Genomic DNA, 14,453 nt, shown 5'->3' on the forward strand with positions numbered 1-14,453 from the left:
TGGCGAAAGGGTTAGAAGAGCGGCGGTAGAGCGGGTGCCTTTACAGCTGTGTGTACTACTATAAGTAGAAGTCTTAATAGGAGGGGAGGTCTTAATAGGGGGAGGTATAGTAGCGTGGGTGGGGATAATACGAGAATAAAGCTATGCGGATATTAGCAATATCTACTAGTATATTATTAATACGTAGATACTATACCTTCTTAGTAGGCGTTTTAGCTGGACTATTAGCAGAAGCTAATTTTATACGTTTCCTGCCCTAAGGTATAACTAGCTTTGGATTTAGTAAACTTTCCTATACGTGTATTAGCTAATAGAATAATAGTATACTATTAGCATGTACCTTTCCGCACAACCTGCCACCTATATAATATCTTAAGCATATACCCCTAAAATAAGGCCTAGAGTCCTTCTTGTAAACGCGACATTTATAGCTATACTTCTTATATAGAGTATATAGCGGATTGCGTAGCTTACCAAAGCTACCCTTAATATTCTAGATATATGTTAATATCTACTAGCGACTTTCCTTTATATTCTCCTAAACACTAGCTTTTAGAGTATACTATTTATTCACTAACGGCACTTAGATAGGAAGGCGCTTATTTATATTCGTGGTACTGCGGATATTATAAGAGCTACGAAGATTACAAGGGCTGCGGAGATTATAAGAGGACGGAGGAGAGCTTTTGGAAAAGTTGGTATTATTAAGGTCTTTATCTTTATTGCTATCTAAAGATTTGCTATCCGAAGGAACCTTATATATAGTGTTTGGGTTACTACTAGAGGTAAATTAGTAGATAAGACGCTAAAACAGTATAACTAATATATACAATTCAATAGCTATCTTAAGCTTTATATTTATATCAGCAGCCTTATTAGCCTACTTTCTAAAAAAAGAAGATAAACGACCCTTATTAAGCCTCTTTTTAGAGGCATTAGGCGGCGGTAGTAGGGAGGCGGATAGTAAAGTAGCGGATGGTAAAGTAGCCTATAGTAAAGATGTAGGTAGCGGAAAGGCATCCAGTGGAAAGGTAAGTGGGTTTTTAGCAGATTTCACTCTATCCTTATTATTATTGTCTACTAAACCCTATAAAGAGCGCTTCGGTATATATTTGCTAAAATTACATTAGCTATAGGTATAATTTAGTATTAAAAGGCTTACTCTTTAAAAATAGAATCTAAAGACTTAGTAAGAGTAGCTATAGTGTGCTTAACAGCATTGAACTTCTTATTGTTAATATCGCGTATATTAAGTTCCTTAACCGCCTAGTTGTTATTATTTGTATTAACATCGTTTATAGATATAAATACAGGTATTATAGATAGTAGTATTCTAAAGGACAGTATATAAAACAATAATAATAAAGTTTACGGTGCGGTGCTAAGAGGTAGAAGGTTAGTAGAGGAAGAAGAGGTATAGAGGTTAATTAAAGGTAAATATTTACGCTACCGATTTTATTAAATTAGCTTACTAATAAATAATCGCTGCTATAGTGACTTACCTTAGTAAAAATTAATGGTGTAAGGATATGAATATCTTTATCTTAGCTTATACGGATATCGTTATCTTAGCTTATACGGATATTACAATATTAATTAAGTATATCTATTAAATATAAGGTAGAGACTTAATTCCTATATATATAGTAGTAAAGAGGTAAGAGTTACTATTTTATTACTTTAAACCTATAATAACAGCTAACCCGCAGTAATAGCTAACCTATATCTACTTAAGTTCTATATCTAGTAACCCAGCGTTGCGTATAAGTATAGTAATACTACGCCTTATAAACGCAAGCTTATCCTTTATCTCACTTAGAGAACCTTTAAGCTTACTTAACCGGTGATCTATAGCCTAAATATCTTTTACTACCTTAGCCACTTATTTACGAACTATATTAACGCGCGCAGAAATAGCAATTACTAAATATACCCTAACATTTTCCGTGCTAGTAGGAGTGATAGTACTAGAAGCAGTACTAGGCATATTAGGAATTAGTAAAAGAGTAGGAGGAGCAGCGGTAGAATAAGTACCTCTATAGCTATGCATATTACTACAAGTAGGAGTCTTTAGGGGAGGGGAGATCTTTAAAGGGGGGATGGTGCGGGTACGAAGCTATACGGATATTAGTAATATCCGTATTATTAAAATGCGGATATTATACCTTTTTGGTAAGTGTTTTAGTCGGACTACTAGTAGAAGCTAATTGCGCACGTTTTTTACGCTAAGGTATAACCGGCTTTAGTCTTAACAAACTATCCTATATGCGTATTAGCTAATGGAATAGTGGTATACTATTAGCATATACCTTTTTACACAACCTACTACTTAAGCGACATCTTAAGCATATACCTCTAAAATGTGGCCTAGCGTTCTGCTTATAAATACGATATTTATAGTCTTACTTAACGTATAGAGCGTATAGCAGATCACGCAGTATACTAAAGCTACCCTTAATATTCTAGACATAGATATATATCCGCTAGCGAGCTTCCTTTATATTCTCCTAAGCACTAGCTTTTAGGGTATACTATTTATTTGCTAACGGCACTTAAATAGGAAGGCGCTCTTTTGTGTTAATATCCGACGTTATAGCTTAGGCCATCTACGTACTATAGAGCTTATAAGGGCTACGGAGATTGTAAGAGGATAGAGAAGGGCTTTTAGGATAGTCGGCGTTATTAAGATTACTCTCTTTATTATTGTCTAAAATCTCTAATATTTCTATTAGGTTACTATAAGAGGTAAATTAGTAGATAAGATACTAAAAGAGTATAGCTAACATATACAATTTAAAGGCTATCTTATACTAAACATTTTATATAGCAATTTTATTAGCCTGCCTTTTAAAAGAAGCAGAAGCATAATAAGGATTAAACTTTTTAGAAGTAGCAGGCGATAAAGAAATAGGCGGCTTAAAGGTAGGTGGTAAAGAGGTAAGCGGTAAAGAAGTAGGCGGTAAGGAGGTAAGTAGTAAAGAGGTAAGCGGATTTTTAGCGGATTTTGCAATAGTATTATTACGGTGCTTTGCTATATCTAATAAAGAGTGCTTTAGTATATATTTCCTAAAATTATATTAGCTATAGGCATAATTTAGTATTAGAAAGCTTACTCTCTAGGTAGAGATTCTAAAGAATTAGTAAAAAAAAGAGCGTTCTTAAAAGCGTCCTTAATTATTTTATCGTTAACGTCACGTATATTAAGTTCCTTAACTAAATAGCTGTCGGACGTATTTAGAGGTATAAATAAAGGCATTATAGATAGTAGTATGCTAATAGATAGTAGATAAAATAATAATAGTAAAGTTTACGGTGCGGTACTATAAAGTGGAAGGTTAGTAGAAGAAGAGGTACGGAGGTTAATTAAAGGTAAATATCCGCGCTACCGATTTTATTAAATTAGCTTACTAACGAATAATCGCCGCTATAACTTACCTTAGTAAAAATTAACCACCTTGTATACGCTTATTTATAACGCGCAAATCCGTTATAGTTAAGTTACTACTAATTAAAGTAAGTGGGCGCCGTCTAGTTGACTTACGAAGTAATATTAATATAGAATTACTGCTTGGCTAAGGTGCTAGAGAAGGGTTGTAAGTAGATATTAGGTTTACTTAGTAAGCGGATTTCTTATTTTTAAAGTACGCAGATATATTCTTTTGTTTTCTCTTACTATAAGGCGGATCTAATATTAGCTAAGAGGCTTAAGGTATAGTAGCCTAAGAAGAACGGATAATATCTGGTTAAGAGGATTATAAGATACTTAAACTTGGCTAATATAATATAGGTTCTACGGGTTTTAGGAGCTTTAGGTATGAATTTTAGGGTATCTCTAAATAAGAATTTAATAGAATATTTAAATGCGTATGCGGAGATTGACACTTAATACTTGGATATTAATTAGAGCTCTGCTCTAGTCTTAGTTAAGTTAACAAATAAGTGGAATGCTAAGGAATATTAAATACTAACCTGCTGAAGCTGCGTCATATCTAAACCTAAGGGCGGAGATTAAGTGCTAGGCTGTAGGTTCTGAGCTGCGCTTAGTTTAGAGAGCGGAGATTAAATATTAGGCTGTAAATTCTAAGCTATACCTAACTTAGAAGGCGGGGATCGAGCATTAGCACGCGAATTCTAAACTACGCCTAGTTTAGAGGGCGGAGATTAAGTATTAATAAGGCTACGTTGATTTGTAATAACCGCACGCGGAGATTACTATGGAGATTAAATACTACGCTATAGACTAGCGCCACCTATATTCAAGCTAATAATACTATTAAACTTCTACTGCGGAGCTTAAAGGCTATACTACGGACTAATACCTAGGTTATTCCGAGATATAAATTAAGGCGGTAGAGAATTATAAGGATGGTGCGGGGCTATATTAAGAAGCTGTTAAGAATAATAAAGGCGCTGTAGATATACACCAGACGATTTTTAAGCGGGTAGCCGTGTATCTAAAGTATGCGGATATTAAATATCCAGCTATTAAGATAACTGCAATAGAGTGGTATATATAGTCTAGGACTAGTTCGCTTATAAGTCTTAGGTTAATATAAGCTAAGATATTTAAGACTTGGTTATATCCGTTTATAAGCTAGATGCTAATAATAGCTATAAGGGCGGTAATACCTTGGTTTACAACGGTTAATTAAGGCTAGCACTCCTTATAGTTAATGCACTAATAGGTCCCCATTAACCTATTAATAGTAGAGGCGTTTATAACGAGCTTCTAGATATAGCAATATATCTACTAGGTTGCGACGCAACCTATAAAACACTAGTACTAAAGTATCGCGTTTCTTCCTTACAAATAAAGTGAATAAGCGCGTCTACTTTATCTCCTAGGAAGCTATAATCCTATTTAGGCAATATCCGCTTAAAGCCCTTATAGGTTAGTGGTAGTTAGATATAGAGTATGCGGATTTAATTATTAGATATAATATAACTGGAAATTAGACTCTAAACTGCATCCTAGTATATTGTATTAAGCTATCCTTTAATCCACTTCTTAACACTTATAAATAGATCCTTTAAGTACTTACTTTTCGCAATATTCCTAATATATAGTGCGATAATATTATACTCCTTATAAGCCTATAACGAATTATCGTAATTAGAGCAATAGCGTAGACCTCTAGATAACGGACTCGTCTTCTTATATAGCTTAAGTAGAATATTACGTAGATATCCAGTAGCTTTATTCACGAGCTTATATAATATATCTAAAAGTACCGCCCGTTTCTCTATATTAGTCTTCGCCCTCTTCTGTTTTTCTATATACTTAATTAATAGGGCTAATAATGTTATATTCTTATTAAGTATTTAATCCTCTTCCTCCCAAGCAAATACCTGCGAGATAATATTACTATTAATTATAACGAATAAAGCTAGATCGCTGGCGAAATCCACTGCCCTATCCTCCTGTATTGCTATCCTAGCAGTAATAAAGTTACGGCCAAGTCGGGTAGATAGAGGGGCTATAGGTTTTTAAGACTTTTGCTTTAGCGGTGCAATATCCGCAACAGCGCCCTTATACCAGTCTTTAATAAGGATAATTACATATTTAGTAACGCTGTTATATTAGGCAGCCCTTCTAAATCTCTACAGTATTATATTTAGGCTTTTATTAGGATAATAACCGTATATAATAGAATAGATAATATCTGGAATATCTATACTATAGGCTAGGGCGTCTAACATAATAAGAATACGGGTAGGTAAGTCTTCTGCATAGAAATTTTAATACTCCCTACTCTTATTACGTTTAGATAATGTCGCATAATAACTCCGTACTACTATTTTAGCCTACTTAATAGTATAGCCCTTAGTTATAAGCTATAAACGGATAGTATTTATATACCTATAGATATAATTTTTAGCATAAAGAAAGATGATTGTCTTAGGAATTAATTTAGGACTTAAAACCTTTCGTCCCTTTAGCTATATAGTACCTCCTACCGGATTTTAGATCCGCCCAACTAATTAATAAATAGAGGTAGCGGATATCCTACTAGGCGTTATAGGCGTTTAGCCGGATAATGCGGATATTTTACTAGACCCTATAGATATCTAGCTAAGGGTCGCGGATATATAATCCTCCTCTACTACCACCTCCTTAAATGCCTCTTTAATAACAAAGAATAGTGCCTTGTAATTATGCTTATCCCTCCTCTTAATATAGCCCCTAATAATAGATAGGTTAAGCCGATTAATATCCGTTTATTTAAGATCTGTTATACTCTAATAAAACCCCACTAGCTTTATCACCTTTATATACGTCTCCTTATTAAGTGTTGCAGTATATATAAACTATAGCACTATTAGACCAAGCAGTAATCAGACCTTAAAGAGCTGTACGTAATAGGGCCGGAAGCTCTTACCCTAGTTAGTAACTAGATAACACTTATTAATTATAACTAAGAAAATATACAAGTAAAAAGCAGGCTAAGTAAGGATATAGTGGAACCATTTACTTAATAGCAACTTTGGCGATACTAGAATATACGTAAACTAACCCGCCTTAATATATTTTAGGATATCCGTATACACTTTTATTACCTCCATATATATAAATACGGGATTCGCTCCTAGGATAGCCTATATCTTTAACAGCTGCTCCTTTTTAATTACGTTTAAAGGCAATATAATAATAGCAACAGAAGCTTAAATCAGTAATGGAATTGCCTGCATTATTATACTCTTACCCTATAATATCTTTACTACCAGGAATAAGTCCCTCCGCCTATATATTACCCATCTTAATACCTTAATTTAACTGGGTTATCCGCTATACGGATATAGAAGCTTAATAGCTCTATCTATTAAGCTTAACTATTTATCTTTACTTACCTCCTATAAGGCTAGAAGCTTATCTTACACGTCCTATAACTGCCTCTCTGCTAGGGACGTAAGATCCTTTTATATACAATTATCTAGCTCCCATAAGCTTTATAAGGCCTATTAGCATTCCCATTTAACTATAGTCTTCTAACCCTAACGACTAGTGTTTTTTTTCTAAGCTATAGTGGGTTTTCTATGCGGATATAGCGTCTAGTAGTAGTAGAGGTACTCTAGGCCAAAAAAGGATATTTTTAAGGAAGGACCCGACTATAGTATTTACTAGGTGTTGCAATAACTTTAAGTAGTAGATATCTATAGATCTGTATAGTTTTATCTATATTAGCGGACTATTTAATAAGATATAATATATAGTTATAATTTTAATAACGCGTTTTTTAACTTTAACGAAATTAATATTAGGACTAAGCAATAGCCGTATAATAAAATTTATACCATTTAGAAGCCCTAAGTCTTAAAAAAAATGTGACTTTATATGGTAATAATAACGCGTTATATAAATAAATGAATTAGATATCCGCAATATCCGCTTAGCGGATTTTGGTTATAATTTAAACAAAACGCGCCAAAGGCTCTTAGACATGATTTTGTAATTCGGAAGACGGCGTAGGTTATTCCGATGCTAGCTAAAAAATCGCGTCTGAGCTCGCTGAGGTAACTCTGACATGTGCCTCGGCCCACCCCACAAACAAACCCGCCAAGCCACTCTGGCGTTTGCTCTCCCACTCCTTATCCAAATTTGCATCTACACGCTCCGAATCCTCCAAATAGCCTCGAACCACCGCAAAGCTCTCAAAGCTGCGTCCGCAGGACCACCACCCACTTTACAGCTTCCACGCTACCCTCGAGCTCCTACACGAACATCCAATCATATTAAACGTGCTGGGTTATACTACCTCGCGGTGTCTCCAGCCACCAGACCCGCCCCCGCCGCCACAATGGCAACCGCAACTTCTCCAGCGCCACAATCTGACAGCATACCGCCCACAGCCGCCGCAGCGCCCGTCCCGCGAAACCCAGTCCCGCTCTCCGCAGGCCAGGAGCAGCAAGTGCGGGACCTATACTACAAGCGGGTGCGCACGAAGTGCGCAGACGAGATAAGAGGTAGGGTGCCCTCCCCGCACTCGCAAACAATTCCTGCAGCTGCATGCCTTCATTATAAGCATAGCGACCCCTTGTCTTACTATTCTGTCAAACGTGGTCTTATATGATTGCTGATTTTGCTTCGTCTGTAGATTTTGCCTCCTGCGCTCTCAACCGCACCATCTCAGCAACTTGGGCGTGCCGCTCGCAGCGCATGGCTATGAATGCCTGCATGGTGCAACACGCAACCCAGGCGGAGCAGGATGCAGCACGAGAGGAGTGGTTTAAAGGGAAGGAAGACCGGAAACGGGAGAGGGAAGAGAAGGAGAAGAAGAGGCTGGAGCAGGAGAAATTTCATCGCGAGTGGTGGGGGTTGGATGAGAGGGGGCAGAAGGTCCAGAGGAAGGACGGAGGAAAGGATGGGGGGAGGTGATACGGTGGGTGAGGAAAGAATATTGTGGGGGAGCCATGATGAAGGGGATTGCATAATATGGCGTTATTGGCATGTTTCGGTGTGTAACCAAGGGTGGGAAACGACGCTCTTTTTTTTTTGGGCGTAGTTTAAAGACAAGCGGGATTGTAAGATATGATATTTTGTGGTGGATATTCGATGTACCTGTATATTTTATGCTCCGCATGTACAATATGCGGCAGCTAGATGGAAGGAAAAGAAAATATTCGACTCTGGTATTGCCGTCTAACGCCTTGAAATGCTGTCAAACATCATTAGCTTGGAAGATGAGACCCAATTAAGACGCCATAACAACCTCCGCTTTTGCATCGCCCTGAAAAGGAGAAATGCGTCATCCAATCTCAGATGTGACCTCGACAAGCCTAAAGCACCGGAACCCGTTTAACCTTCAGATCCACTACTACTCTTCGCGACCCATTAAACGATCCAACATCTTATCCATCAACCATGTCCACCTCCCTCCCCACACCAACCCCCATAACCTCCTCAAACTCCTCCTCACCTCCATCATCCTCTCCTCCCTCGCCCATAACCGTATCCCCACTTGCCACCGCTTCCCCCTCTTCTTCCCCCTCACTCTCCCACATATCCTTGATCCCCCACCCAACACCCGTAAAGCAGTACCTCTCCGGCGGCAGCCTCACTCCAAACTCGCGCTCCACCCTAGGCAACGCAACCCTATTCCGCTCGCCCGCCACCTCGGCCAAAAACTCCTTCGGCAGCGCCGCGTTGAACTGGTACCCAGCCTTCGCCGCCACGGCGGTGCGCAGCGCAGCAAGACTCACGCCGCCCTCGTCCGCGGCCGCGGCGCCCTTCTTCGTGGTGGCCGACGGCGCGGGCTCCGCGTAGCTCACGGCGTCCGAGAGCACCGAGGACGTGTAGCGGTACGCGAAGTCGAGAAGCTGCAGCGGGACGCGCTCGGAGTAGGCGTGCACGCCCAGGTTCGCGAGGATCAGATGCAGCAGGCGCGCGTCGCGCGGCCGCTTGCCAGTGCCGGTGTCGCTGAGGGAGGTCGGGGGGTATGCGGAGGTGATTGGGTTGAGAGGCTGCCCATTTGAGGATTGGGAGAGCTGTTGTTGCGATTGTGATTGCGATTGTGTGTTTGGTTGGGTGGAAGTTGGGGGGCTGGGGTTCGGCAGGTTGGTGGATGCAGCCGTTGTAGTTGGAGGCGTTGAGATACCGTTTGGCACATCGCCGGTGACGGGCGAGGCCATATTTCACATATAAGCGTGGTGTATGGTGGTGGAATGGGTTCGTGATGAGTGTAGATTTGGGAGTAGAAAGAAGTTAAGCTTTGGAGGCGCGGCGGACTTGGCACTAGATATGCGGCTCTGCTTATCCCCTAACCCGTCGATTTGGGTCCGTAGCTTATCGATAAGCGTCAGCCAATTAGATTAACTAGACTCGGTAGCCGTGCTCAGATATTTGAAGTCTTTGATATTGCTTAATTCTTATACAAAATCTCTACGCAAGTTTATCCTTTGGAGTTAAGTCGCTCAATATGAAGCTCCGGCAGGTATCGTTCCTGCAGAACGGTATCTTGCAGATACTACAGCCAAATTGAGTCAATCGTTGAATTCTATAGAGAGCACGCGTAGCCTTGATCCCGGTATTCGCGCACAGACCACATCTAGCGGTTAAGGGATAGGGCTGAGACTTGGAGCGACTTGGTGCACAACGTGGTTCAAGTGAGGTAGATAGACATATGAATTCAGTGATGCTACAATAGAGATAGACTTCCAATTATTCGTATTGGTTTTGATCAACCCCCGCTCATGATTCTTCCAAAAATAAAGGAGAGTCAGAGTAATCTCCATGACAGAGCCAGCAGAGTCCTTTCAACACCAAGCCAGAGCTTCTCCATACCAATCATCAGTTCCATTGTCAAATCAAGAAGTTTATTATCACGCTGGCCCGAGAACACCCTCCGCAGGAGACTGCGCAGCGCCGTCCTCCTCATCTCCTGTCGCTTCACTGGCAATGCTCTCATGCAAACTTGGGGTTTTGTCACCTCGCTTTCCCATCCTCTTCAGCGAGCTCCAGCTTAGTCCGTTTCCCCGATTGTCCTTGCCAATACCAGCTCCAAGTGAGGGGCTTCCCGTTATACTATCCACACTTTTCCCCAGAACACTACTACCGCCTGTACCATCTTCGTCAGTCTCATCTGGGGTGCCAATTTCGCTAGCTTTCTTAGAAAAGAGAGATCCTTTCTCTTTCCCGAAAGCAGGGAAGAATTTTCCAGAACTGCTCTTTCGAGACAGCTTTTGCATGAAAGACTCTTTGCCAATACTCGATGGTGTTTGCGACTCAGAGGGCGTTTGTGATATAAATCGTTCAAGGGATTCGCGAGGAGAAGACGTGGACTCTGCGGCCGTAGAAATAGAGCGGTTGTCTCTTGACCTACGGGGATCTAATGGAGACGTGTCTTTAGCAGAATCCACTGTGAATGTCTCAGAAGCAGCTGTCCTGTCCTTCTCTTTACGAGAGGACTTATCAGACTTTTCCGATCGAGCCTTTTTCTCACCGCTTTTCTCAGCCTTTTTAGCCTCTTTGTCTGCAGCTTTCTCCGCCGCTTTTTCTGCCTTCTCAGCTTTCTTGTCACGTACAAAGATGCTTTTAAAGTTTGGCGCCGTTGGATTGAGCTGCTTAGGTGGGGTTGGGGGCACTGGTGCTGATGGAGGTAGCAGCGACGCCGATGACTGAGGTCGAGTCCCAATGGGAGCTTGGGTAGGAGACCTTGTTGTCGCTGGGAAATCCGCAGTATCGCCAAACATTGTATCATGTCCCAGACTGGCCGATGAGCCATACTGTGTCGATGGGCGGCGTGAAGGGTGTCTTGACCAGGAGCTATTATTTATAATACCCCAATCGGGGCCTAATGGGCTACTCCTTTGGCCGGAACCATCTACAGGCCATCCAAACCGTTGCTGGCTCTCAGTTGAGGGTCTTGGAAGGAGGCCGGTTTCCGTAGATTTAGTTGAACCTTGTCGAGGAGAAGAAGGTCGCCGATCTAAGCCCAGGGTGGTTGTTGGCCATGGGTCACCCTTAGAACCAAACATATTGAACGCTCTACGGCGGGTCGCAACATGCTTGGGGCTGCTCTGAGATTCTGCCGCCGCCGTTTTACTGGAAGAGCTACGAGTGAACGCCTCGAGCCATGCCCCAGAATGACTACCTCGTCTTCGTTGCGTCCCAATAGGATCCAATTCGTTGGGATCTTGTCGAGGCACAGAATGGCTTTGTGAACCTTTCAACGAGCCCAGGGGAGGACCTTGATCAGAAAGGGTTTTACCACGCTGCCGATTCAAGCCGAACAAATTTCCAAAACGGGTAGTAGGAGCGTTGCCACCAGCCACCAAAGAACTTGATGTCGACCTAATTGACCTTTTGTCGCTATCGATAATGTTTTCGGTTGCTGGATAAAACGATAAGTGACTGTTACTATCTCTAGGGCTAGCAAAAACACTAGGAGATCGGCTTTGAATCGACACAGGAGAGCTTGGACCCTGTATGGATTGCTCCAATGTTTGAGGAGCACCCAGCCCTGGCAGAGGGCCCGGACCCGACTGAAGCTTACCGAGTGCTTCAAACCCAGATCCAAGACCAAGGTCATCCTTTCCATCCAAATCAATCTTATCTGCATCGTCTCCAAAGAGTCCGGACGGAAGAAGGGAGCCAGCAGTAGGGCTCATTGGGGAACCACCCGTTAATGCTTCCACCTCCGCTGGCGAGAATGAAGAGACATTTTTTGGTGGAGGTAACGCCATACCATTATTGATATTGAAATACGGGTTCGGGTTGGTGAAGGTCGGAGAAATACTAGACACGCTAGTATTGAAAGGAGGAGCGGTAGACATAACGAAACCGCCTGGAGCAGCAGATGAAACAACTTCGTTGCGAATACTCGTCGTACGCCGCCTTTGACTACCCCTCCGCGTGGGAATGACGTCTTGGGGTGGGACTACTGCAAATAAATGTGGTTGGCTAGCACGCCGCTGTTCTAAAAATGCCAGCTGGCGACGTGCTTCACGATTGGCATTTTCGGCTTCTTGGAATATATTCCAAGCAGCAGCATATCGTTGTTGCAGAGTACTGAGTGTTTGTAACCATTGTCGATCTTCTTCAACTTCAGCTGCCGCGCTTCGGTCTTGTTGATCGCCGTCGTCTTCCCCATTCTCTGACTTCCTCTTCTGCTCCTCTAGGGTCTCGACTTCAATGCCTTTCTTGCGGATGACTTCCTGAAGACCTTTGTTCGTTTGTATTTCCTCTGCATGCTTAGATTTCAACTCCTCAAGCTTCTTAGCTGACGAGTCTTCATATTCGATTTTGTCCTTCTCTATGTGTTCAACATCGGCCCGCATTTCTCGTATCTCGCTTTCCCAGCGTGCTATGTCCTCTTTCATCTTTAGCCTCTCATTCTCTTTCTGATGCAACAACTTTTCCTGTGTAGATTTCCTTGCTTGTGCTGCGACATTTGTTCGTTCTAAGCTGGCCACCTGTTTCCTGAGTTCTCGGCTAGCGTCCTCTCTTTCCTTCAAAGTCTGCTTCTTTTCATCCTTCTCTCTCATTAACGATGTCCTAGCATTCTGAAATTCCTCCTCTTCATCCGCAATCTGCTTCTCTGCTTCCTCAATATCCCGACGAAGAGCTTCCAATCTCTCCGTCAGTTGTTGTATTGATACCTCGGACTCTGCAGATTCCTGAGCCATGCTTGCCTGATCGGCAGTTTGCGATGCTGGAGAATTCCGCCTCCCTGGCTCTGTACGTTTCATCCGTGGTTGGCTGTTACTATGCTCACGAGTCATAGGGGGTGGAGTTGGAGGCGGGAGCGCTGCATCAGCAAAAGCCTTGCAAGGCCGTACAACTGGAGCGGGATTGGAGTCATTGTCTTCCGAAGTATCATAGTCATCTTTATGAACCGAAGTATTGTAGAATTGTTCCGATGATGCGGGAAGAGTTTTGAGTCGAAGAGGTAGACTAGGAGCCTGGAAGTTGGCGGAGTTGAGTGTGACGATTCGAACAACATAGTGATGATTTGGTTGGAGATTTGCAATTGTAACGGATGTTTCTTGCGGCGCGACATCGCCAACTGTGATGTGGGTGTTAGCAATGCACTGAATCCCGACACGAGGATTTGGAAAACTCACTATCAATGCCGTTGACACGCACAAGATATTTTACAACTGAACTTCGCTGCTCTGGTGGCTTCCAGTGCAACAGAACCCCGTCCGCCTTTATACCGGCCAGAGAGACAACTGGCGCGACCGGAACTTCGAGGCCTAAAAGACCTACGAGTTCGTCGACGGGCTTCGACAGGACCTGGTAAGCTCGATATCCCAACCTTATTGAAATAAGTCAGTGGAGAAATGTCTTACAGGAGCTAGATTAGTGATGTGTGATTGACAAACCAGAAAAAAGCTGTAACAATGCACACAGTCTTTAGCCAACCGGATGAGTAAAAGACGAGACCCTCCATGGTGACATGGGCAGCGTCGGGATGCCAATAAAGAGTGTGATGATGTTCGGAGAGCATCTGAGCTGCGTGCTATTCAGACCAGAGGCCTGAAGGTCGCGATAGCATCAGCAACAGCGATAGATGCAGTCACGAGTGGTGTTTGCAGGAGGGAACCGCATGAGTGGCAGGCCTACCGACTAGATGCATGAAAGCGAGTCGGCCCGATTTTGAATTTGAGCCATCCCTCGGCTGCGCTTGGCAGTGCGTGGGTCCGACTGCCACACCCGGGGTTGAATCACCACCAAATGCAGGGTGCAGGGAGACTTTCAACATTTACCACATCGTCCTCAATTTTTCTCCTCTCTACGTGCATGAAACTGTTTTGACGCACTTAATTGTGTCTTTCGATTTTGTCTTATTAGGTTATTAAACTTTTCGACTCTTTTTCTGCCCACAAACTGACAGCACAACCAACGCCACACTTAACCCGGTCAATGCTTCTCACCCATGACCTGAGCCCGTGATCCTTGGTCACCCGCATTCGCATTAATCTGCCCCAGCAAATACCATTCTCCATTCCTTGAT

General features: G+C 42.3%; 3 protein-coding genes across 3 annotated transcripts; 1 reads left to right on the forward strand and 2 right to left on the reverse strand.

Annotated features, from left to right (window-relative positions):
- The first annotated feature begins 7,667 nt into the window (after positions 1-7,667).
- K441DRAFT_634939 (uncharacterized protein) lies at positions 7,668-8,560 on the forward strand. The gene is made up of 2 exons (XM_067646419.1): positions 7,668-7,962; positions 8,094-8,560. The coding sequence occupies exons 1-2, from the start codon at positions 7,797-7,799 to the stop codon at positions 8,372-8,374; spliced, it is 447 nt and encodes a 148-aa protein (XP_067504818.1). The 5' UTR covers positions 7,668-7,796; the 3' UTR covers positions 8,375-8,560.
- On the reverse strand, positions 8,518-9,714 carry K441DRAFT_658736 (TFIID-31kDa-domain-containing protein). The gene is made up of 2 exons (XM_067648408.1): positions 8,709-9,714; positions 8,518-8,654 (listed from the first exon to the last, which is right to left on the reverse strand). The coding sequence occupies exon 1, from the start codon at positions 9,625-9,627 to the stop codon at positions 8,848-8,850; it is 780 nt and encodes a 259-aa protein (XP_067504819.1). The 5' UTR covers positions 9,628-9,714; the 3' UTR covers positions 8,518-8,654; positions 8,709-8,847.
- A 392-nt stretch (positions 9,715-10,106) lies between these two features.
- K441DRAFT_609681 (uncharacterized protein) lies at positions 10,107-14,020 on the reverse strand. Its single transcript, XM_067645513.1, has 3 exons — positions 13,822-14,020; positions 13,561-13,754; positions 10,107-13,502 (listed from the first exon to the last, which is right to left on the reverse strand). Exons 1-3 carry the CDS (start codon positions 13,944-13,946, stop codon positions 10,318-10,320), a joined length of 3,504 nt encoding a protein of 1,167 aa, XP_067504820.1. The 5' UTR covers positions 13,947-14,020; the 3' UTR covers positions 10,107-10,317.
- Positions 14,021-14,453: the final 433 nt, after the last annotated feature.

The sequence above is a fragment of the Cenococcum geophilum genome (genome assembly GCF_001692895.1).
Source record: "Cenococcum geophilum 1.58 unplaced genomic scaffold K441scaffold_17, whole genome shotgun sequence".
NCBI classification, from domain to species: Eukaryota; Fungi; Ascomycota; class Dothideomycetes; order Gloniales; family Gloniaceae; genus Cenococcum; species Cenococcum geophilum.